This window comes from Scomber scombrus, chromosome 22 (genome assembly GCF_963691925.1).
Source record: "Scomber scombrus chromosome 22, fScoSco1.1, whole genome shotgun sequence".
NCBI lineage: Eukaryota > Metazoa > Chordata > Actinopteri > Scombriformes > Scombridae > Scomber > Scomber scombrus.
Genome location: NC_084991.1, coordinates 21,075,167 through 21,092,895, shown reverse-complemented (window position 1 = coordinate 21,092,895; position 17,729 = coordinate 21,075,167). Strand labels below are relative to the sequence as shown.

Below are 17,729 nucleotides of genomic sequence, written 5' to 3'. Positions count from 1 at the left end.
CATAGGTCATGTCATATATTATATTTTATTACTACATTAAAACCCTTTTTGTCTTTCCTACCATGTCTACCCTCATGTTGATTATAAACATTAAGCAGTACCCTGATCTCCTCTTCTGGCCCATTTTTGGCCCGGGTAGGCCTGATTCGGCCCTTTATTGGCCTGGTTTGGCTCACATGGTGCAGGATTTGTCTAGCGGCGGGGGCAGAGGCGGGGTGCTGCTCTTGGGTGGAACAATAGGTTTGGGCCTAAGGGCAGGGGGCCGCAGCGGAGCCCCAATACGGGCGGCTGCCACCGGCTTGAAGGAGCCCAGGGTGTCTGGGGAGGGGTTGGCCGGTCTGGGAGGTCCTGGCGGAGGTCCGGGGAGCGGGCTCATGGGGCTCAAAGGACTGAGGGGGCTCGGGGTGCCGGGGGTCCCAGGGGTGCCGGGGGTTCCTGGTGTTCCCGGGGTGCTGGGGGTGCTGTGGGGGCTGGGAGACTCGGAGGAGCAGGTGGTGATTGGGCCGTTCTTCACCTGGTCCAGAGTGTCCAGAACCACGTCGGGAGCCGGCCGACAGCCCTGCCGCTCGAGCTGCCTGAACTCGCCCAAAGCCACCGTCACCGTTTCCTCGATGTCCTGCAGGCGGAAAGACAAGGATTAAAAGGGTCGAATCACGTTATTTTTATATACTGTTACACATGTGTTAAACATGGTCAAAGATCCAAAACTTGAGGTGAACTGACTGTATGTAAAAATGCTCCCTGCAGGTCAAAACTCAGGGCTTCAACTGCTCTGATGCTTTTTTCAGACTGTTTGTGTCTGAGGACATCAAAGTGACTCTTTAGTCTTTTTAGTATTAAGTTACTTTTTTCTTGCTGAGCTACGGTGAAGGATTAGAAAAGTCCAGTTCCAACCTGCATTTAATTGTTGTTGCTTATTTAGTCATTAACATTTAACATCAAAGAGAAAAACCTACAAATTAAAACCAAGTAATCAGCAGTAATAATATATTTCTGTCCACTAGAGGGCAGCGAAGAATCCAAACACACTCACAGATATATAACTGTATCATCAGCGTACGCAGTGAGCAGACATGCATTGGAGCCACACATAATGCAACATTATAATTAATTTAAAGTGTTTATAACTATGTAATGCTGAAATGATTATTTGATTAATGAATTTGTTGATTAATACATTAAGTTATTTATGAAGGGAAGATGCCACATATCTGCTAGTTGCAGCTTCTCAAATGTTAAGATTTACTCCTCATCATGTAAGTTGAATATTTCTAGTTTGCGCTGTTGGTCGGTCATTAAGTTTGTTACTACAAGCAATTTCACATAATTCAGTATTACTACATTACAATTTATTAATGCAGCTTAAATTGAGTCCTAACTGTATCAGTGTGTGTGTGTGTTGGTGTACCTGTGCCAGCGTGTCGGGGTCCAACGCTCTGGATCGATGGGAGTCACTGAATCCATGCTGCCCGCTGCTTGAGCGTCGGATGGGCGTGTCCTCTGGCCTCCGCAGCGAATCATGGCGGCTCACAGTCATGGTCACCGCGGCGGCAGAGCGGCGGCGGCGCTCCGGGCTGTCGAGCGGCGGGGTCAAGCCCTGACCTCGTCCCAGCAGCAGCTCCCTGGGACTGAAGTGACCCGTCACCGGTGGCGAACTTCGCTCCATCACGCCCCCGTTCCCGTGGCAGTGGCTGTCATTAGAGCGGCCGAGGGGGCGGCGGAATAAACCGTCGGTTCTCTTCCTCCGGTGGCTGTCGACAAACATTAGCTCGATTTAGCAATAATATTAAAACAACCACATAAATGACTCAGAGTTGAAGGACGATTGTTGCCAATGTGAATGATCGGACATACTTTGTTTTAACATGTAGCAACAAGAGAAATTAGATGATTTCTTTTGCACATCTGACATATGTTTTTAAATGTTTTAATGGGTCTAATTTGAAAAGAGTTTTATTATTTGGGCTGATGTGTCGTCATGTCACAGAACAATAGGTTCAGCAGTTAAACATAATTAATTAATTATTTGTTTTATATGAATGTAGTTGGATTTTATCATGAGGAAAATTAAGAGTCTTTAATACACATTTCTTCGCTATGTACTGTATTATGTACTGTGTTATGTAATGATACATAAAAAGAAGCTGTGGTCAGTTAGGTCAGTGAGGTTTAGCATCAGCGTGCAGGGACTCTGAAACTGTACATATTCTACAAAGTGTGAGCAAGGATCGTGGTTTCAGCTGGTTAATTGGTGAGTTTGTGCTAGTTAACTAATGCAAAAAACTGTTTTCACTACAAGATTATGTTTGAAGTTTTATTCCCCCTTTTTATTTTAAAAGACCTTGTAACTGTTAAGGCCTCAGGATGCTTTAAAGGAGCTCTGCTGTGTTGAATTCAGATGCTGTCAGGAGATTCAGCAAAGCACTGTGTTTGAAGCACGCTGAGGTCTTTAAAAGTATGATTTTTTTTAATATATAAAGTGTAGCTGCACCCTCCCAGGTCTGAGCCTAACTCTGAGATGAGGGATGGAGGGGAGGCAGGAGGACAGAAGTTGCTCAGCAGCGACATATAATAATAATCAAAAGGAAAACAGTCGGTGCATCGACATTTGAACAGCCCAGAAGTCATTTCGCATTTCGTCCTGCAGCTCTTTATCTCTCCAGCTGTCTGTTCCTGCATCTTTTTTTTAACACTTGCAATGGTGGTGTAACTGGAGCCATTACTGAGCACGTCTGACCGCAGCTTCCGAGCAGCAGCCGACCCAATAGCTGAATCTAAACATCATTTTTTGTCGTTTAGTTTCGGCAGAGTAGCTCCACAGCAGAACCTCAGCTGACGAGACAGTTTCAACATAGCTCCGGCTGACTTAGCGTTTTTTAAAATCAAGATTTGACCAGCTGATGACTGCAGGAACAGACAGCCGGAGAGTTGGAGAGTTAAACAGCTGCAGGGAGAGATGTGAGGAGGATTCAACACCACTGTTTAGCTACCTGAAGCTAAAACTGTCTCTCTCTCAATGAGGATGTATTTGGAAATGAGCGCAGGGGCTGGGAGAGGCAAGCGTTATCATTTTATCATTTATATAAATTTCATGACACAGAGAAGCCCCGAATAGTCTACTCTACATCAGATCTGCCTTTTCAAAGCTGAGTTTTAACAGCAGATAACAAGTTGAGCCATTTTCAACCCAATAAAATGCTGATTTTTTATAAATTTGGTGTCAATATTAACACCAGAGTTGATGTGTTTCATTACAGCACCGTTTAAATTGCCCCTCTGGGACAAATAAAGTGTTTTGAATTGAATTGAATTGAATATCATTTAATTTACAGCTAAAAAAACAACATTTTATCGTGCAGTACCTCTTTAATGTCTCACAAATCCTCATAAAGTTAAAATATATACACAAACATATTCACCATATACATATAAAGCTAGGAGAGACTGTAATAAAGTGAAAGGTGTCTGGTGCTTGCAGAGGCAGAAAGGAGTCACATGAGAGACGGCTGCGATAACAGCATGATGAAACTCGCTGGTATTTTTAGAGGTGAGAGAACAAGCTGGAAAGAAACAACAAATCTTCTTCCTCTCACGATAAACGGACGCTGTCTTACATGACAGACCTGTTATAGGTCTCTGGTGGCCTGATGTCAGTGGGAGAGCTCAGTTCGCTCCTGGACCTCTTGTCCTCGGTGCTGCTGCTTCCTCCGTCGCTGTCGGCTTTCTGACTGACCGTATCGGACATGACGTCAGCCCTGAACAGACACACAGACTCTCAATCACTCTGGAAACAGGAGAGCTTGACGAGCAGAACACGCCAATCATCAATTAACTGATCAATAGCGGTTAGTGACTCCCTCAGTCCAATAAGTCGGTTAATCAACAAGGTGTGCAATCCAGTGAGCGACAAATCCACCCATCACTGCAGCCTGTCAATGAATTAAATGGCCCACTTATGTTTAACAGGCTGTTCTCTTTCTGGAATTAATGCTTTATAATGTTTCCACTATAATTATATATTATATCATTCAAAGAAAGACAAAAATAAGACAGAAGATTACTGAAACATAATTTTTGGTTACCCATAAAGTGGTAATAGCTTATTTCTGATTGATAATTGTGACCAGACCTGTAAATCAATCGATCAATCAATCAATCAAACTGTATTTTTATAAAGGTTAATGTGGTTTAAAGTGTTTCACAGTTGATTGACAAGCAGATAATAACTCAGAACAAGTGACAATATAAAGAAAAGGAATAAAGAACGATGAGGGAACAAAAATAAAGATCAAATTGCAAAAAAAAGGTAAAAATATGGAGACCGATGCACGCAAGAGAAAATAAGAATGATAAAAAAAATGTGTTGAAAATTGAAATAAAGTCAAATCAAAAATGTAAATGAACAAAACTCATTTTTTTGCAGAAGGGGGGTGTTTCCTGTTTATTGGATTTGTTAGTATTTTTGTGGAAAGAATACATTTCTCAGATTCGTCTGTTAATTTTGTCAATTTTATCCACAAGAAAAAAGTAAATACTTGCAGCAAATAATTCAAATTTAAACACATTTCTACCTTATAGCTGCATTTAGATTAAATACTGTAGTCTGAACTGTGATCTGTAAATTAACACATTATTCTTACAGTATCTCGGACTCGTACTGTATAAGAAGCTCATTTACTTGTAATTGTTTTGTATAATTGTATTTTATATTATTTATTTATTATCTTTTTATTTGTTTTTGCTATCGTCTTCTTTCTCTGTCTCAATGTCATTGTAAACCGTTACAGATCTAATAAGGTTAAATAAAGGTTACTACTACTACACTGAATTCCTGCAGCACCTGAAGGCAGCACCGACTGATATATTAATGCATCTGCAGCCTCAGACATTACACACGGCCGTCCACTGTGTTTACCTTCATTAAATCAAGTCCAAATGACACTAAAATCAGCACACAGTCCTCTACAATGTGTGATTCTGCTTGTTTTTGTATATAACATTTATGTAAAACACCATTCTTGGCTCTTAGGATGCTGCACGGTCCTTTAAAGCAAATGTATGAGTTGTGATTTTGGGCAATTCATAAAAAAACAAAAACAACTACAATGAATTAAGTATTCAGAGTCTTTTTCTACTCTTTATTATATTTATATATCATGTCATTTTTTAAATTTGTATAGCCTAATATCACAATTTGGCCTCAGGGAGCTTTACAATCTGTGCAACAATACATCTTCTATCCTTAAACTCTTAATAATTATTTTAAAAAAACATTTAATGAGGCACATCAGGAAGTGTAACAAGTAATAATGTTTTGTGGGCAGAACAGAAAGAAAAAAAGGCAAAATTAAAGAAATAAATCAAACAGCATGACAGCAAGTATATGATAGATATGAAGAATCTGATCTGATGTGTATCTGAATATAATTAATTTCTAATAACATGTTTTCCTTTTGTCATTAGGGGTTATTTAGTGTAGATTGATGATTTAAAATAGCAGTTTTATCCATTTAAAATGAAATCTACAAAGCAATAAATTGTGCAAAGTGCTTTATAAATCTACCGTATATCAGTGTAAAAGCTATCAAATAAATGATCTGTGTGTGTGTAAATCCTGTTGTGCACTCGCCTGTCCTTCACCATGATGTACTGATGAGGCACCAGGCCGCGGTTTCCGTTGTGGCGCCCCTCCCACCAGTCATGTGACGCACGCTGGAAGAGCTGCAGGGACGCTCCCTTCTTGAAGGAGAGCTCTCGGCCCGACCGGCCCACGTAATCGAACCTCGCCACCGCCTCCACAGCCTCGCCCTCTGCCAGAAAATAAAATGTAGTGTAGAGGGGGAAGGGGGAGATGAAGATAAGAGTGAAAATAGAGGTGAATCTGAACTTGTCAATCAAATGTCTCAGAGGGTTAAAAAACACATCCGGCGTTTTTCTATTAAATCAGAAAGAGAGAGAGAGAGAGAAGAAAGGGTGGGGGGGTGTGGAGGGTGGTGTCTCCATGGCTGCGGTTGCCGTGGCAACCTCTCTCCACCAAGGAGACGGAGCGGATGGGAGTGTGTGAAGCGGTGAGGAGACCCGCTGGGCCGATTGTGTGAAGGGGTCAGGGGTCACGCTTACCCTCGTCGCTGGTCTGGGTCTCGGTGCCGGCGTCGGGCTCGGCCTCCTCCAACGCTCCCGGCTCGCTGAACGGACTCTCGCTGCAGGAGGGAGGAGAGAGGAGAGAAGAGAGGAGAGAGGAGAGGAGAGGCTCAGGCACAGAGGCAAGATAAGACACACTGGTCCATTCAATATGGGAACAAAAGGGAGGAAGACGCACAGATGGAGACAAGAATCTGAGGAGCGTTTCTGCAGAGATACCAAGAGCCAAGAGTTTAGTTTTAATCAGTGTTGGGAAGGTTACTGTGGGAATGTAATAGGTTACAGATTACTAGTTACTCTATTTAAAATGTAATAAGTAATGTAACTATTTCAATGACTTCATCAAAGTAATGTAACTTATTACATTTGATGACTTTTATAATTTTCTAACCAATTTTTTCAGCTGTTGGTGTAAATGTTCCCTCCTTCTGTCCTTCCTTCCTTCCTTCCTTCCTTCCTTCCTTCCTTCCTTCCTTCCTTCCTTCCTAAGATCTAAGATCAGCTGTTAGGGTAAATGTTCCCATTAAGCAACAAAATCTAAGTCCAGCTGTTTTTCATGGATACTGACATGATTTATAAGGGAGATCATTTCTTATAAAGCAACATTTATCTCTCATTTGAAAATGTATTCATTAGTTCATGTAGATTTTGGAATATAAAATAAAGATATTTGATGAATAAAGTGGGTTTAATTGGTACTGTGACTCCATTTAAGCCTCATATGTGCTCCAAATAAGCCCACATCATGATTTATTTACTAAATATTAAAAAAATATATTGATTTCAAATGATTAAAAAAATCAATATATGTATTCAGTAACATGTTAAATATTAAAAAATGAGGAAAAAACCCTCCTTAATACTCATCTCTGATTGGCTGGCAGGTTTCTACTAACTAACACATTATTTCTTCACGTCAAACACAGTCCTGGTTTAACCGCTAAACCACTGCCCAAGGTTACTGCAGGTCACCATAGCAACAACACTGATGCACCACCAACACTGTGATAGCAGAGAACTGACAGAAGCCTCAACATGGATTAAATAGACAACAGATGCATGATGCAGATCCTTTCCTTTAGTATAGCAGCGTTAATAATACACTTAACCTTCATGTCGTCCTCCCGGGTCAAACTGACCCTGTCTGTTTAGACTGTTCCTTCTTTCCTCCCTTCCTCCTTCCTTCCTTCTTTCCTCTGTCCTTCTTTCCATCCTCCCTCCTTCCTTCCTTCTCTCTTTCTTTCATCCCTTCTTTCTTTCCTCCTTCCTTCTTTCCATCCTCCCTCCTTTCATTCCTTCCTTCCTCCGTTCCTCCCTCCTTTCATTCCTTCTTCCTTCCTTCCTTCCTCCCTTCCTTCCTCCCTCCTTTCCTTCTTTCCTTTCCTTCTTTCTTTCTTCCTTCCTCCCTCCTTTCCTTCCTTCCTCTATCCTTTCCTCCCCCCTTTCCTTCCTTCCTTCCTCCCTCCCTCCTTTCCTTCCCTCCCTCCTTCCCTTCCTTCTTCCTCCCTCCTTCCTTCCTTCTTCCTCCCTTCCTTCCTTGACTCGAGGACAACAGGAGGGTTAAAAGGTGTCTTGACTCTTGCAAAAAAGCAGCTTATCAACCCATTAACCTCTTGAACCAAAAAAAACACCCACGATTGAGCAACTTGTTACTATAGCAGCCCCATTAAGACTGAGGTGTGCGGTGATTTTAACATTACCTGCATCAGTGATTTTAATCCAGTCCGAAGCACGTAAAGTTATGTGGGTCATTTTTCACCCTCCAACCCCCCGTAATAATTAAAGCTGCAGTGATCTACTGTTCTTCACTGAACTCGCTGCTCCGCTTCTAATTTAAATCTTGTCCGTCTTGTGCAACATTTTTGTATTTTCAAGTGTTTTTCTACTGCAACAACGTTAATCTGATAGATGGAAACATGCTAACACCATCACACACACCTATCTGGGAAACAATATGATGATAGATGAGGGTCATTGATGGGGTCTTTAAGTGTCCATGTGGTTTAGTCAAATTTAACGAGGTTAAAATGTGAAAATAAACGTATGAATAACTTGCACACATTCTTTTGTTGTGGACCCAGCATCAAATTTCTGCTTTTAATCCATTTTGAGAGAATATATTAGAGGATTATGGCAAAAATGTCTAAGTGGTGTAACCATAAAAACTTTGTACCAAATAATTCAACTTGCTTAAAAACAGTAAATTGTCAATAAAACACCATATCAACTAGTTTGGCATGATCTTACATTATAATTTTTATATTAAATAAAGGTAATGGAATACAATTGTTATCAATATTACATTTACTCTGGTAACCATGGAGATCAGGAAACATTTAGTAATTATTAGTATAAGTCCACTTAAATACACTGTAGGTGGATAAAATATGTAATATGTATCATTCTTTCGTGGTTACACCATTTGACATTTTCAGGAGCATTCTTACTTTTGGTAAAAAAAAACGTGCAAATGTCATTTCGAATTATATAAAACCAACAAAAATACATTTGAACAAACCTGATGCTGTTTTTAAAACTATTATTTAAAGATATTTTTGAATTATTCATCTTGCCAACCTTTATTTGTCACTGACCCAGAAAAGAAAATCACCAGGAGAGTTAGACCCCATCTTAAAAGCTTATCAAATGTCTTTTTTTTCCAAAGGATTTTTAACTCAAATTCATGTCACGAAGTATCTTTGCCTCACCTTTAACTCTGCAGCGCCCCCTGGGGAGACTCTTGACTTTATCCTGCTAAATGTCAGCATCTATTACAGACCATATTGTGTTTCTGCTGCTACATTTAAAGTGCAAATGACTTAAATTACAGAGAAGCACAGTGGATATTTAATTACCCACCTCCCCGTGTGTTGTTAATCCAGTACAAGTTTCCTGTCATTTGTCACCCATCTACATATAAAACCAGTATATGTGTGATTTTGTCGAATTTTCTTATTCTGACTTGGAGCTCCCAGGATAATAAATCAGGGTTCAAAAGGTTAATCTCTGTGGAAATAGGAAGCAGGTTACACAGAAGAATACTAATAACATTAGGATATTCTAATTAGATGATTAGTGACTAATGAAGTAACTGAATATGAATGAAAGGTGGTGGGGGGGGGGTCTTTTTAGAGCCTCACCAGTACTGGTCTCCCGTCATACACTTCTCATAAACCGGCCCCGGCAGCTCCTTGGTGTCCGGGAAGATGTTGTCGTGGTGAAGGATGACCGTTTTGACGACCTCGTTCACGTGCGCCTGACACGCCACCTGGTCCAGCGTGTCCGGCGTGGGCAGGAGGGTGGGGCCGAAAACGATGGCCAAGTTCCCTGCGTCCATCATGTTCTCGTCGCTGTACTGGGAAAGGCTGCGGGGCAAGAAGGGGAAACCACAATTTACTATAAAAAACAGGAAGATGATGCTAGGGCTGGGCCATATATCCGTATTATATCGATATCGTGATATGAGACTAGATATCGTCTTAGATTTTGGATATCGTAATATCGCGATATGTCATCAGCATTGTCTTTTCCTGGTTTTAAATGCTGCATTTACTGAACTTAACAGACTGCTCTAGCTGTTCTGTTATTTAACTTTTTCATTATATCCACATTACTGATGATTATTTATCAAAAATGTAATTGTGTAAATATTTTGTGAAAGCATCAACAGTCATCTCTACATTATCGTTGCAATATCGATATCGAAGTATTTGGTCAAAAATATGGTGATACTTGATTTTGTCCATATCGCCCAGCCCTAGATGATGATAATATAATGTACTGTGTATGTATGGCTCACAAGTCTCCACTAATCTGGATGAACCCATCACCTTATAGCGCTTGGTTCGGTACCAGGAACAACCTTTTCCATTACTTCATAGTACCTAGTACCCTGACAAATAAACACTTTTTTTTAAAAAATGGATCCGTTTGCTGATATTTGTTTAATTTATATTTAGAGGCGGCTGTGGCTCAGGAGGTAGAGCAGGTCGTCCACCAATTGGAAGACTGGTGGTTTGATTCCTGGCTCCTCCAGTCCACATGTCATTGTTTTCTTGGGCAAGACACGTAACCCCAAATTGGTGCCTACGGCTGCCCCAATGGTGTATGAGTGTTAGTTTGGTGGTATGGTAGGACCTGCTATTAGTGTATGAATGTGTGTGAATGGGTGAATGTGACATGTAGTGTAAAAGCGCTTTGAGTGGTCATAACGACTAGAAAACCGCTTTATAAGTACAGTCCATTTACCATTTATTTGTTATCTTCATGCCAATAAAACTTGTTTTAGATTAAATATGATAACATCCCAGTTTCCATTCATAATTTCTTTACAATATGATCTCCGCTCAGCTGCTCATATCTACTAATATTAGTGGTGATCACGTCTTTTAAAATTCAGTTAACTTCAGAAAACATGTAGCTCAACATCGGCTATTTGCCCTTACATTAAATGTGTACATTTCATGAAGTCGAGCTCAGGTTTTCACACATTTTAATGCTGAATATTTTCAACAATGGTCATTTAATGTGTGTTAATCAATCTATCCTGAGCTGTGGCATTAGGCGGAGTAATGAAACCCAAACATCTTCCTCAGCAACAAATATTCTGCCATCAGGATGCAAAGGACATAAATACCATTAATATCCTCTTCCTGTTTCTTACAGAATAAAGCGTTCAAAAGCAGTTTCCTACAGATTAACCAGATTAAGATTAAGCATTTTCTTCACTCCGTCATTCTGGTGCTGCTATTTACTTGACAACATAAACAGTAAAGTCACTGTTTGCTCTTCTTTACTGGTGGATATTGCATGTTGGATATTTTGTTTAAACATTATACGAGACCGCTCAAAGATGTCGGGACGCTGTGGTGCCTTCGTGTGCTGTGGGAAAGACCTTTAACTTCAAAGACGTGACAGTTGACAGTTTGACATGTTTGGTAGATGTGCTGCTGCACAAATGTGTCAGATGTTGCATCAAAAAACAAACAGAGCAGCTTACATCGTGTATTTTACTCAGAAAACATCTATGAGTGCTGACGTTTAGCCTCAAGTCAGAAACGATGCTGTCAGTGTAATAAATAGAACGATGGGTCTGAAACAAGAATCTCAAGAGTGTAAATGTGTGAAATGAACGTGTGAGGATTCATATTGCAGAATTGTTCATGTTATGGTTATACATTGAGCAACATGTGTATAAAATGTGGGTTTAATTACTTTAAAAGACTGAGAGATGTCCACATTTGCTTTTTCAGGCACTTTTCTACCATTTAGTGCCCAGTTGCATCCATGAGAAGCTTTCAGAAAGATCAGCTTTTGTAATGATGAAACTTTTTCAGCTTTCTAGATGAACGAAACCTTCTGAGAGGAAAAACATGTCTACATAAGAAGCTGACAAGGATCTAAAACATTAACTCCTCTTCCTCTGCAGAAAGAACTCATGCTGTGTCTCAAATCTTCTGTACTTACACTTCTTAATATTCTGAGTGCATCCACACTGAGAAGTATGGGAAAATGCAGCACTTTGCACTTTAACCATCACTTTTCAAACAGGAAATGGTCGCCAAGGACGTTGTAGCTATGGTGAACATCGCTGAGTTATACAAATGTAAATTATACGTGTGTTTTTAGCTCTAAGCACCACTATACTGTTGTTAGATATAAGCCATCAGTAGGTTTATTGGGTTAATTTAGCAAATCTGTGATGATAACTAGTTAATCATCATTTCCGTTAAGAGTGCAACGGCTGTGTTTGATTTGTAACAACCAGGCAGGGAGTTCTGGTCCTCTGAAATGATGCCAACGCAGAAATAATTTAAAACTGCATTCTATCAAAAGGCCACCAGGGGGCGACCGTTTTGGTGTCAAAAGGACTTCCGTCTCCATACAAGTCAATGGAGAATTCACCAACTTCTCACTTGATTTCTAACCTCAGTAAACGTTTTCAAAATGTGTTTATGGTCTCAATCGCTAGTTTAAAGCCTTCTTCAATGCAGTATGATGTTCATTTGGGACATTTTGGCCTCCCTGATTTTATATGTGACGATAAAGCAGGGTATGCATTAGGGCGTGGCTACGTCGTGATTGACAGGTTGATTGGTTCACAGGTTCAGGAGGGCGCCTCATGCTCCTCCTGATGCCCATATAAGTAGAATCCGTGTTTTTATTTTTCCCAGCATGCACCTGACATTTTCAAGATGGCGCTGCTCAGATCCGAAACTATTGGCCTCCGAGCAGCAGTCCACAAACCAATGGGTGACGTCACGGATGTTACGTCCATTTCTTATATAAAGTCTATGGTAACAACGCCAAATTTACACACTATGCAAGTAAGTCCACAGTGTACTAACAGATTTGAGACACAGCTTCAGTCTTTCTACCAGATTTCCTGCCAACTGTGACACAATTACGGCTCATTATGTAATAACTTTACAGCTTTAAAAATGTGAGTCCTAATAAACGCTTCACTCTTTCACATTCAGTCTGTGTTAATGCATCTTGGGATTTCGCCATCAACCTTTTAACAGGACCTGGAAGTTAAATACTGACAGAAATACAAATACAGTGAAGCTCCCCGGTTTAATAACACTGGAGCTGAAACGCAGCACTTCGCAGCCCTGCTCAATAAACGCACCGATACATTCAGCTTGGTACATCACACCTGCACATCACACTCTCCGCTCACACCTCCCCGCCTCTCCATCCCTCGCCGCTCTCTCATGCTATATTTATTTAAGAGGGCTGCAAGAGATGAAATGAGCTCAGTATTTTATCATGGCATGCTTTTAAATGTGCACTTCTGTCCCTCCTTCACTACGAGAGAGGTTTACAGCCTTTCCCCACCTATCCTCAGTTTTAAAACCACGTGGGAAAATGGAAAGAAATGGGGCCCATTATCATGACACTAGAAGGGCTTTTTTTGTCGTTTTGTGGGATACTCACTGGTTGAGGAAGGCAAACAGGTAACGCATCACCACCAGCGTCGCCCTCGGGACACCAAGCAGGATCTTACGTACGCACTGCGCTCTCTCGTACAGGTTTTCTATTCCTGCAGCAAGAAGAAGAAGAAGAAGAGGAAGAATAAACACACCCGAAACAGTCAAGACGTCAACCAGGGTGTCTGTAACACGACGGCAAAATAGCAGCCGGCTCGGTGTCTCTACTGCGGAGGAGATGAGTTTCAGAAAAGACAAAAGAGACACCGAAAGAGAAACAAAAGACAAAAGATAAAAAACTGAGGAGGAAAAGTGAGCGTGTGGGCTGAGGATTATTCAGTGTATTCAGAGATCCAGTGTTTGATTATAATGCAAACTGGGGAATGTATAAATCAGGAACTTACAATGAAGTAATGATTAGTATAAGTCCACTTAAATACACTGTAGGTGATAAAACTTTGTACCAAATAATTCAACTTGCTTAAAAACAGTAAATTGTCAATAAAACACCATATCAACTAGTTTGTCATGATCTTACATTATAACTTTATATTAAATAAAGGTAATGGAATACAATTGTTCTAAATATTACATTTAATCTGGTAACCATGGAGATCAGGAAACATTTACAGTAATTATTAGTATAAGTCCACTTAAATACACTGTAGGTGATAAAATATGTAATATTTATCATTCTACTGTGGTTACACCTGCCTTTCTTTCTTTCTTTCCTTCTACTTCTTGTTCTTTCTTTCTTTCTCTCTTTCTTTCTTTCTTTCTTTCTTTCCTCCTACTTCTTGTTCTTTCTTTCTTTCTTTCTTTTTCTTTTTCTTTCTCTTTCCTCCTGCTTCTTGTTCTTTCTTTCTTTCTTTCTTTCTTTCTTTCTTTCTTTCTTTCTTTCTTTCTTTCTTTCTTTCTTTCTTTTTCTTTCTCTTTCCTCCTGCTTCTTGTTCTTTCTTTCTTTCTTTCTTTCTTTCTTTCTTTCTTTCCTCCTACTTTGTGTTCTTTCTTTCTTTCTTTCTTTCTTTCCTCCTACTCTGTGTTCTTTCTTTCTTTCTTTCTTACTAAGTGGATAAAATATGTAATATGTATCATTCTTTTGTGGTTACACCATTTGACATTTTCAGGAGCATTCAGTTTGCTTTTGGTTAAACAATGGTGCAAATGTCATTTCAAATGATATAAAACCGACAAAAATACATTTTAACAAACCTGATGCTGCTTTTAAGATAATCTCTTAATATATTTTTGATTTGCTCATCTTGCCAACCCTTATTTATCACATCGGCAGTAAACAGACGGTGGTACTTACGGACACAGGAGATGAGGTCATTGAACCTGTCTTTGGGGAACAGCGGGTTCTCCAAACCCCTGAAGTAGAGCTTCAACACGCCAGCCACCGAGTTGATGTCGTGGTTGCTCTCCTCGTCGATCAGCGGGTCGTTACCTGGAACGAGAGACAAACGAGTCAATCACATCCTCACATGGTCGCCTTCACGGTCACCGCCTTCCGGTCGACCTCTCACCTCTCTCGAAGGAGTTCTTGATGTCGTTGACTTCCACCTGAGACCCCGACACCCGGAATATGCCTTGATGCTGAAGACCTGTCGAGAGCACAATGAGTTTGGAGTTTAAGTGGTTTTAATTGATTGAAAAGAAACTGACAGAAATGTAGGAAGCTTCCTTATTTTTCAATCGAGTCTGAGTGCCTTTCCTTCCTTCACATCAGGTTGGACTTGGATTTTTTATTCTCTGCTTCTGCGTCAGTGAAGCATTTCATCTCTCTAATGAATGTATTTTCCCTCCCTGATTGAATTCTGAAGCTACATTAAACCTCCTTAAACGATTACTTTCTCGGTTAACCTAGAAAATTGTGAAACATCACCGAACACGAGATCCTACGGCGTAATTAAATGTCTCGTTTTGTCCAGTAAACAATCCGAAAACCTGAAGATATATTAAATTTACTGTCATGTCAGAGAGAAAAGCAGCAGATTTTACATTAGAAACATATTTAACCCTCCCGTCGTCCTCCCGGGTCAAATTGACCCCGTCTGTTTTGACTGTTCCTTCTTTCTTTCCTCCCTTCCTTCCTTCCTTTCTCCCTTCTTTCTGTCTGTCCTTCCTCCCTCCCTCCTTCTCTCCTTCTTTCCTTCATCCATCCCCCTTTCTTCCTTCCTTCTGTCCTTCCTTCCTTCCTCCCTCCCTCTTTACTTCCCTCCCTCCTTCCTCCCTTCCTACTTTCCTCTGTCCTTCTTTCCTTCCTTCTTCCCTTACTCTTTTCCTTTCTCCCCCCTCTCTCCTTCCTTCTTTCCTCCCTTCCTTCCCTCCTTCTTCCTCCCTTACTTCCTCCCTCATTTCCTTCCTTCTGCTCCCTTGCATCCTTCCTTCCTCCCTCCCTTTCTTCCTTTCCTTCCTTCTTCCTGCCTTCCTTCCTCCCTCCCTCCTTTCCTTCCTTCCTCCCTCCTTTCCTTCCTCCTTTTCTTCCTTGCTTCCTTCCTTCTTTCCTTCCGTCTTCCTTTCCTTCCTCCTTTCCTTCCTTCTTCGTCCCTTCCTCCCTCTACCTTCCTTCCTTATTCCCCTCCTTCCTCCTTTCCTTCTTTCTTCCTCCCTTCCTTCCTTGACTCGAGGACAACAGGAGGGTTAAGAACCTGGGATGGTTCCAGGTTCTTAACCCTCCTGTTGTCCTCTTTGGCATATTTGCTTAAATTGCCAAAACAATTGAGTAATTGCCTAATCTTTGCAGCTGTAATAAACACATACAAACTGGTTTCTTGTAAAAACAATAAACAAGACCTCACTTGAACACACTTTATATTTCTCCTCAATAACAGCTTCAACTCAGTGCCAATAACGTTGGACTCACCATGTAGGTTGATGTAGCGGATGCAGCTCTCCACAAGCAAAGGTATGGCTTTGGTTGAATCCTGTAAAACACGTCGTCAGGTACACGATTAGTCATTTCATTGATTGCTTTATAATTTGTTAATATACATATTACCTGATTCTGATTTTGCTTACTGAATATAAATCTCATCAAGTGGTTTGTTCTGATTCTTGTCACATTATTGTGAGTCAATTATTTAAAGGTGGAGACATCAGAAGCAGCAGACTACCAAAGAGAACCATAAGTCATAAATTTAAAAGGTGTTTTGTGATTCTGTTATAAAGCGTTTCGACCCTGCTGAAGGCCAAAAGCTGAAACACGTCGCTCTAACTATACAACTGGGCTACAACTACTTTTAGATCTTTGACCTTTTTTAGACTATTTTTCCTTCTCTGTGCATCTTACAAGTAGGCGAAGTTGTGCTAGAAACCCCTACTCTAACTATCGTGCACATCTCCAGCTCTATATTTATATTCTGGGGCTCTACTGGAATATCTTTGCATGATTTAGAGAAAAAAAAACCTCCTTCTTTATCTTCTACTGGTCCTTTATGCAGCCCCTCAGTTCAGCCTCTGTATGAAACAAGCCGTTTCAGCTCCTGTCTCTTTAAGGACCCCCCTCCCCCCACCCCTGCTGAGCCTAGTAGCATAGTAGAAGGATTTCACTTCTTTTTTTCTCCATCTTTACTCAAAATATAAACGATTGAGCCCAAATCTTGGAAGCAAAGGCCACAGAACGGATGGACATTTATGAGAAAGTACAAACTATATGACGCCATTTTTACATGTTAACCTTATTTTTTGGAAGTTTGACCATGTTTACCATAGATATCCGACATTATAACATATATTAAAGTAACCAAAAAGTCACAAAAAGCATAATATGTCCCCTTTTAACAATGCCAATTTTGGAAAATAGTGTGCAGTGTAAATGAAATAATCCCCATATTCCTCTCAGTTATCTCCTATCAGCTATCACCACAAAGACAAACAACCTGGAGCCTGATAGAAGTGAAACTCTACCTGGTGCTTGCTGTGGGAGTTCTTCCGCCCACGACTGGAATGAGCAGAAGGAAAAGAAAGAGAGGGAGAGAAAGAAAGAGAGAGAGAGAAAGTGTTTCACAGAGCTCAAACTGAAGCGGTGTGAAGGGAAATAACACTTATTATCAACCTTGATAAGAAAAATATGCACCGTGACAAGAAATAACACCTTACCTGGTAGTCAGCAGTTCAGCTTTATATCCTGACAATAAAGACAATAAAAAGAGAGAGAGAAGCTTTAAAAAAAGAAAGAAATGCTGATTACTGTGTGTATTATAAATATAGTGTCCGTATATCTCACCTTCTGCTAAGGCTTTCTTCAGTATGTCGTGTTTGGCCTGGAGTTTGGAGATGAGATTACTCCCCTCCAGATACTCGCGAAATTTCTGTGGATTAAAAATAATTAAAAAATAATACAGAAGCTGACTAGCGTCGCTTTTAACCTTCGTGTCGTCCTCCCGGGTCAAATTGACCCCGTCTGTTTTGACTGTTCCTTCTTTCCTTCCTTCCTTCTTTCCTTCCTCCCTCCTTCCATTCCTTCCTCCTTTCCTTCCTTCCTTCCATCCTCCCTTCCTTCTTTCCTCCCTCCTTTCCTTCCTTCCTTCCCTCCTTCCATCCTTTCCTTCCTTCTTTCCTTCTTTCTTCCTTCCTTCCTTCCTTCCTTCCTTCCTTCCTTCCTTCCTTCCTTCCTTCCTTCCTTCCATCTTTCTTTCCTCCCTTCCTTCCTTC

At 40.6% G+C, this 17,729-nt stretch overlaps 1 protein-coding gene across 1 annotated transcript in view; it reads right to left on the bottom strand.

The window, feature by feature from the left end:
- The window catches only part of LOC134004738 (SLIT-ROBO Rho GTPase-activating protein 1-like), a 115,462-nt gene continuing 97,733 nt past the window's right edge, over window positions 1–17,729 (bottom strand). The window contains exons 12-24 of the mRNA XM_062444114.1: window positions 17,302–17,386; window positions 17,175–17,202; window positions 16,983–17,016; window positions 15,940–16,000; window positions 14,600–14,677; window positions 14,386–14,520; window positions 13,081–13,186; window positions 9,282–9,506; window positions 6,121–6,200; window positions 5,630–5,810; window positions 3,615–3,755; window positions 1,409–1,751; window positions 1–616 (exon numbers count right to left, since the gene is read on the bottom strand). Of these exons, the coding sequence (XP_062300098.1) occupies window positions 173–616; window positions 1,409–1,751; window positions 3,615–3,755; window positions 5,630–5,810; window positions 6,121–6,200; window positions 9,282–9,506; window positions 13,081–13,186; window positions 14,386–14,520; window positions 14,600–14,677; window positions 15,940–16,000; window positions 16,983–17,016; window positions 17,175–17,202; window positions 17,302–17,386 (1,941 nt within the window). The 3' untranslated portion in view covers window positions 1–172. The remainder of the gene's footprint in view (window positions 617–1,408; window positions 1,752–3,614; window positions 3,756–5,629; window positions 5,811–6,120; window positions 6,201–9,281; window positions 9,507–13,080; window positions 13,187–14,385; window positions 14,521–14,599; window positions 14,678–15,939; window positions 16,001–16,982; window positions 17,017–17,174; window positions 17,203–17,301; window positions 17,387–17,729) is intronic.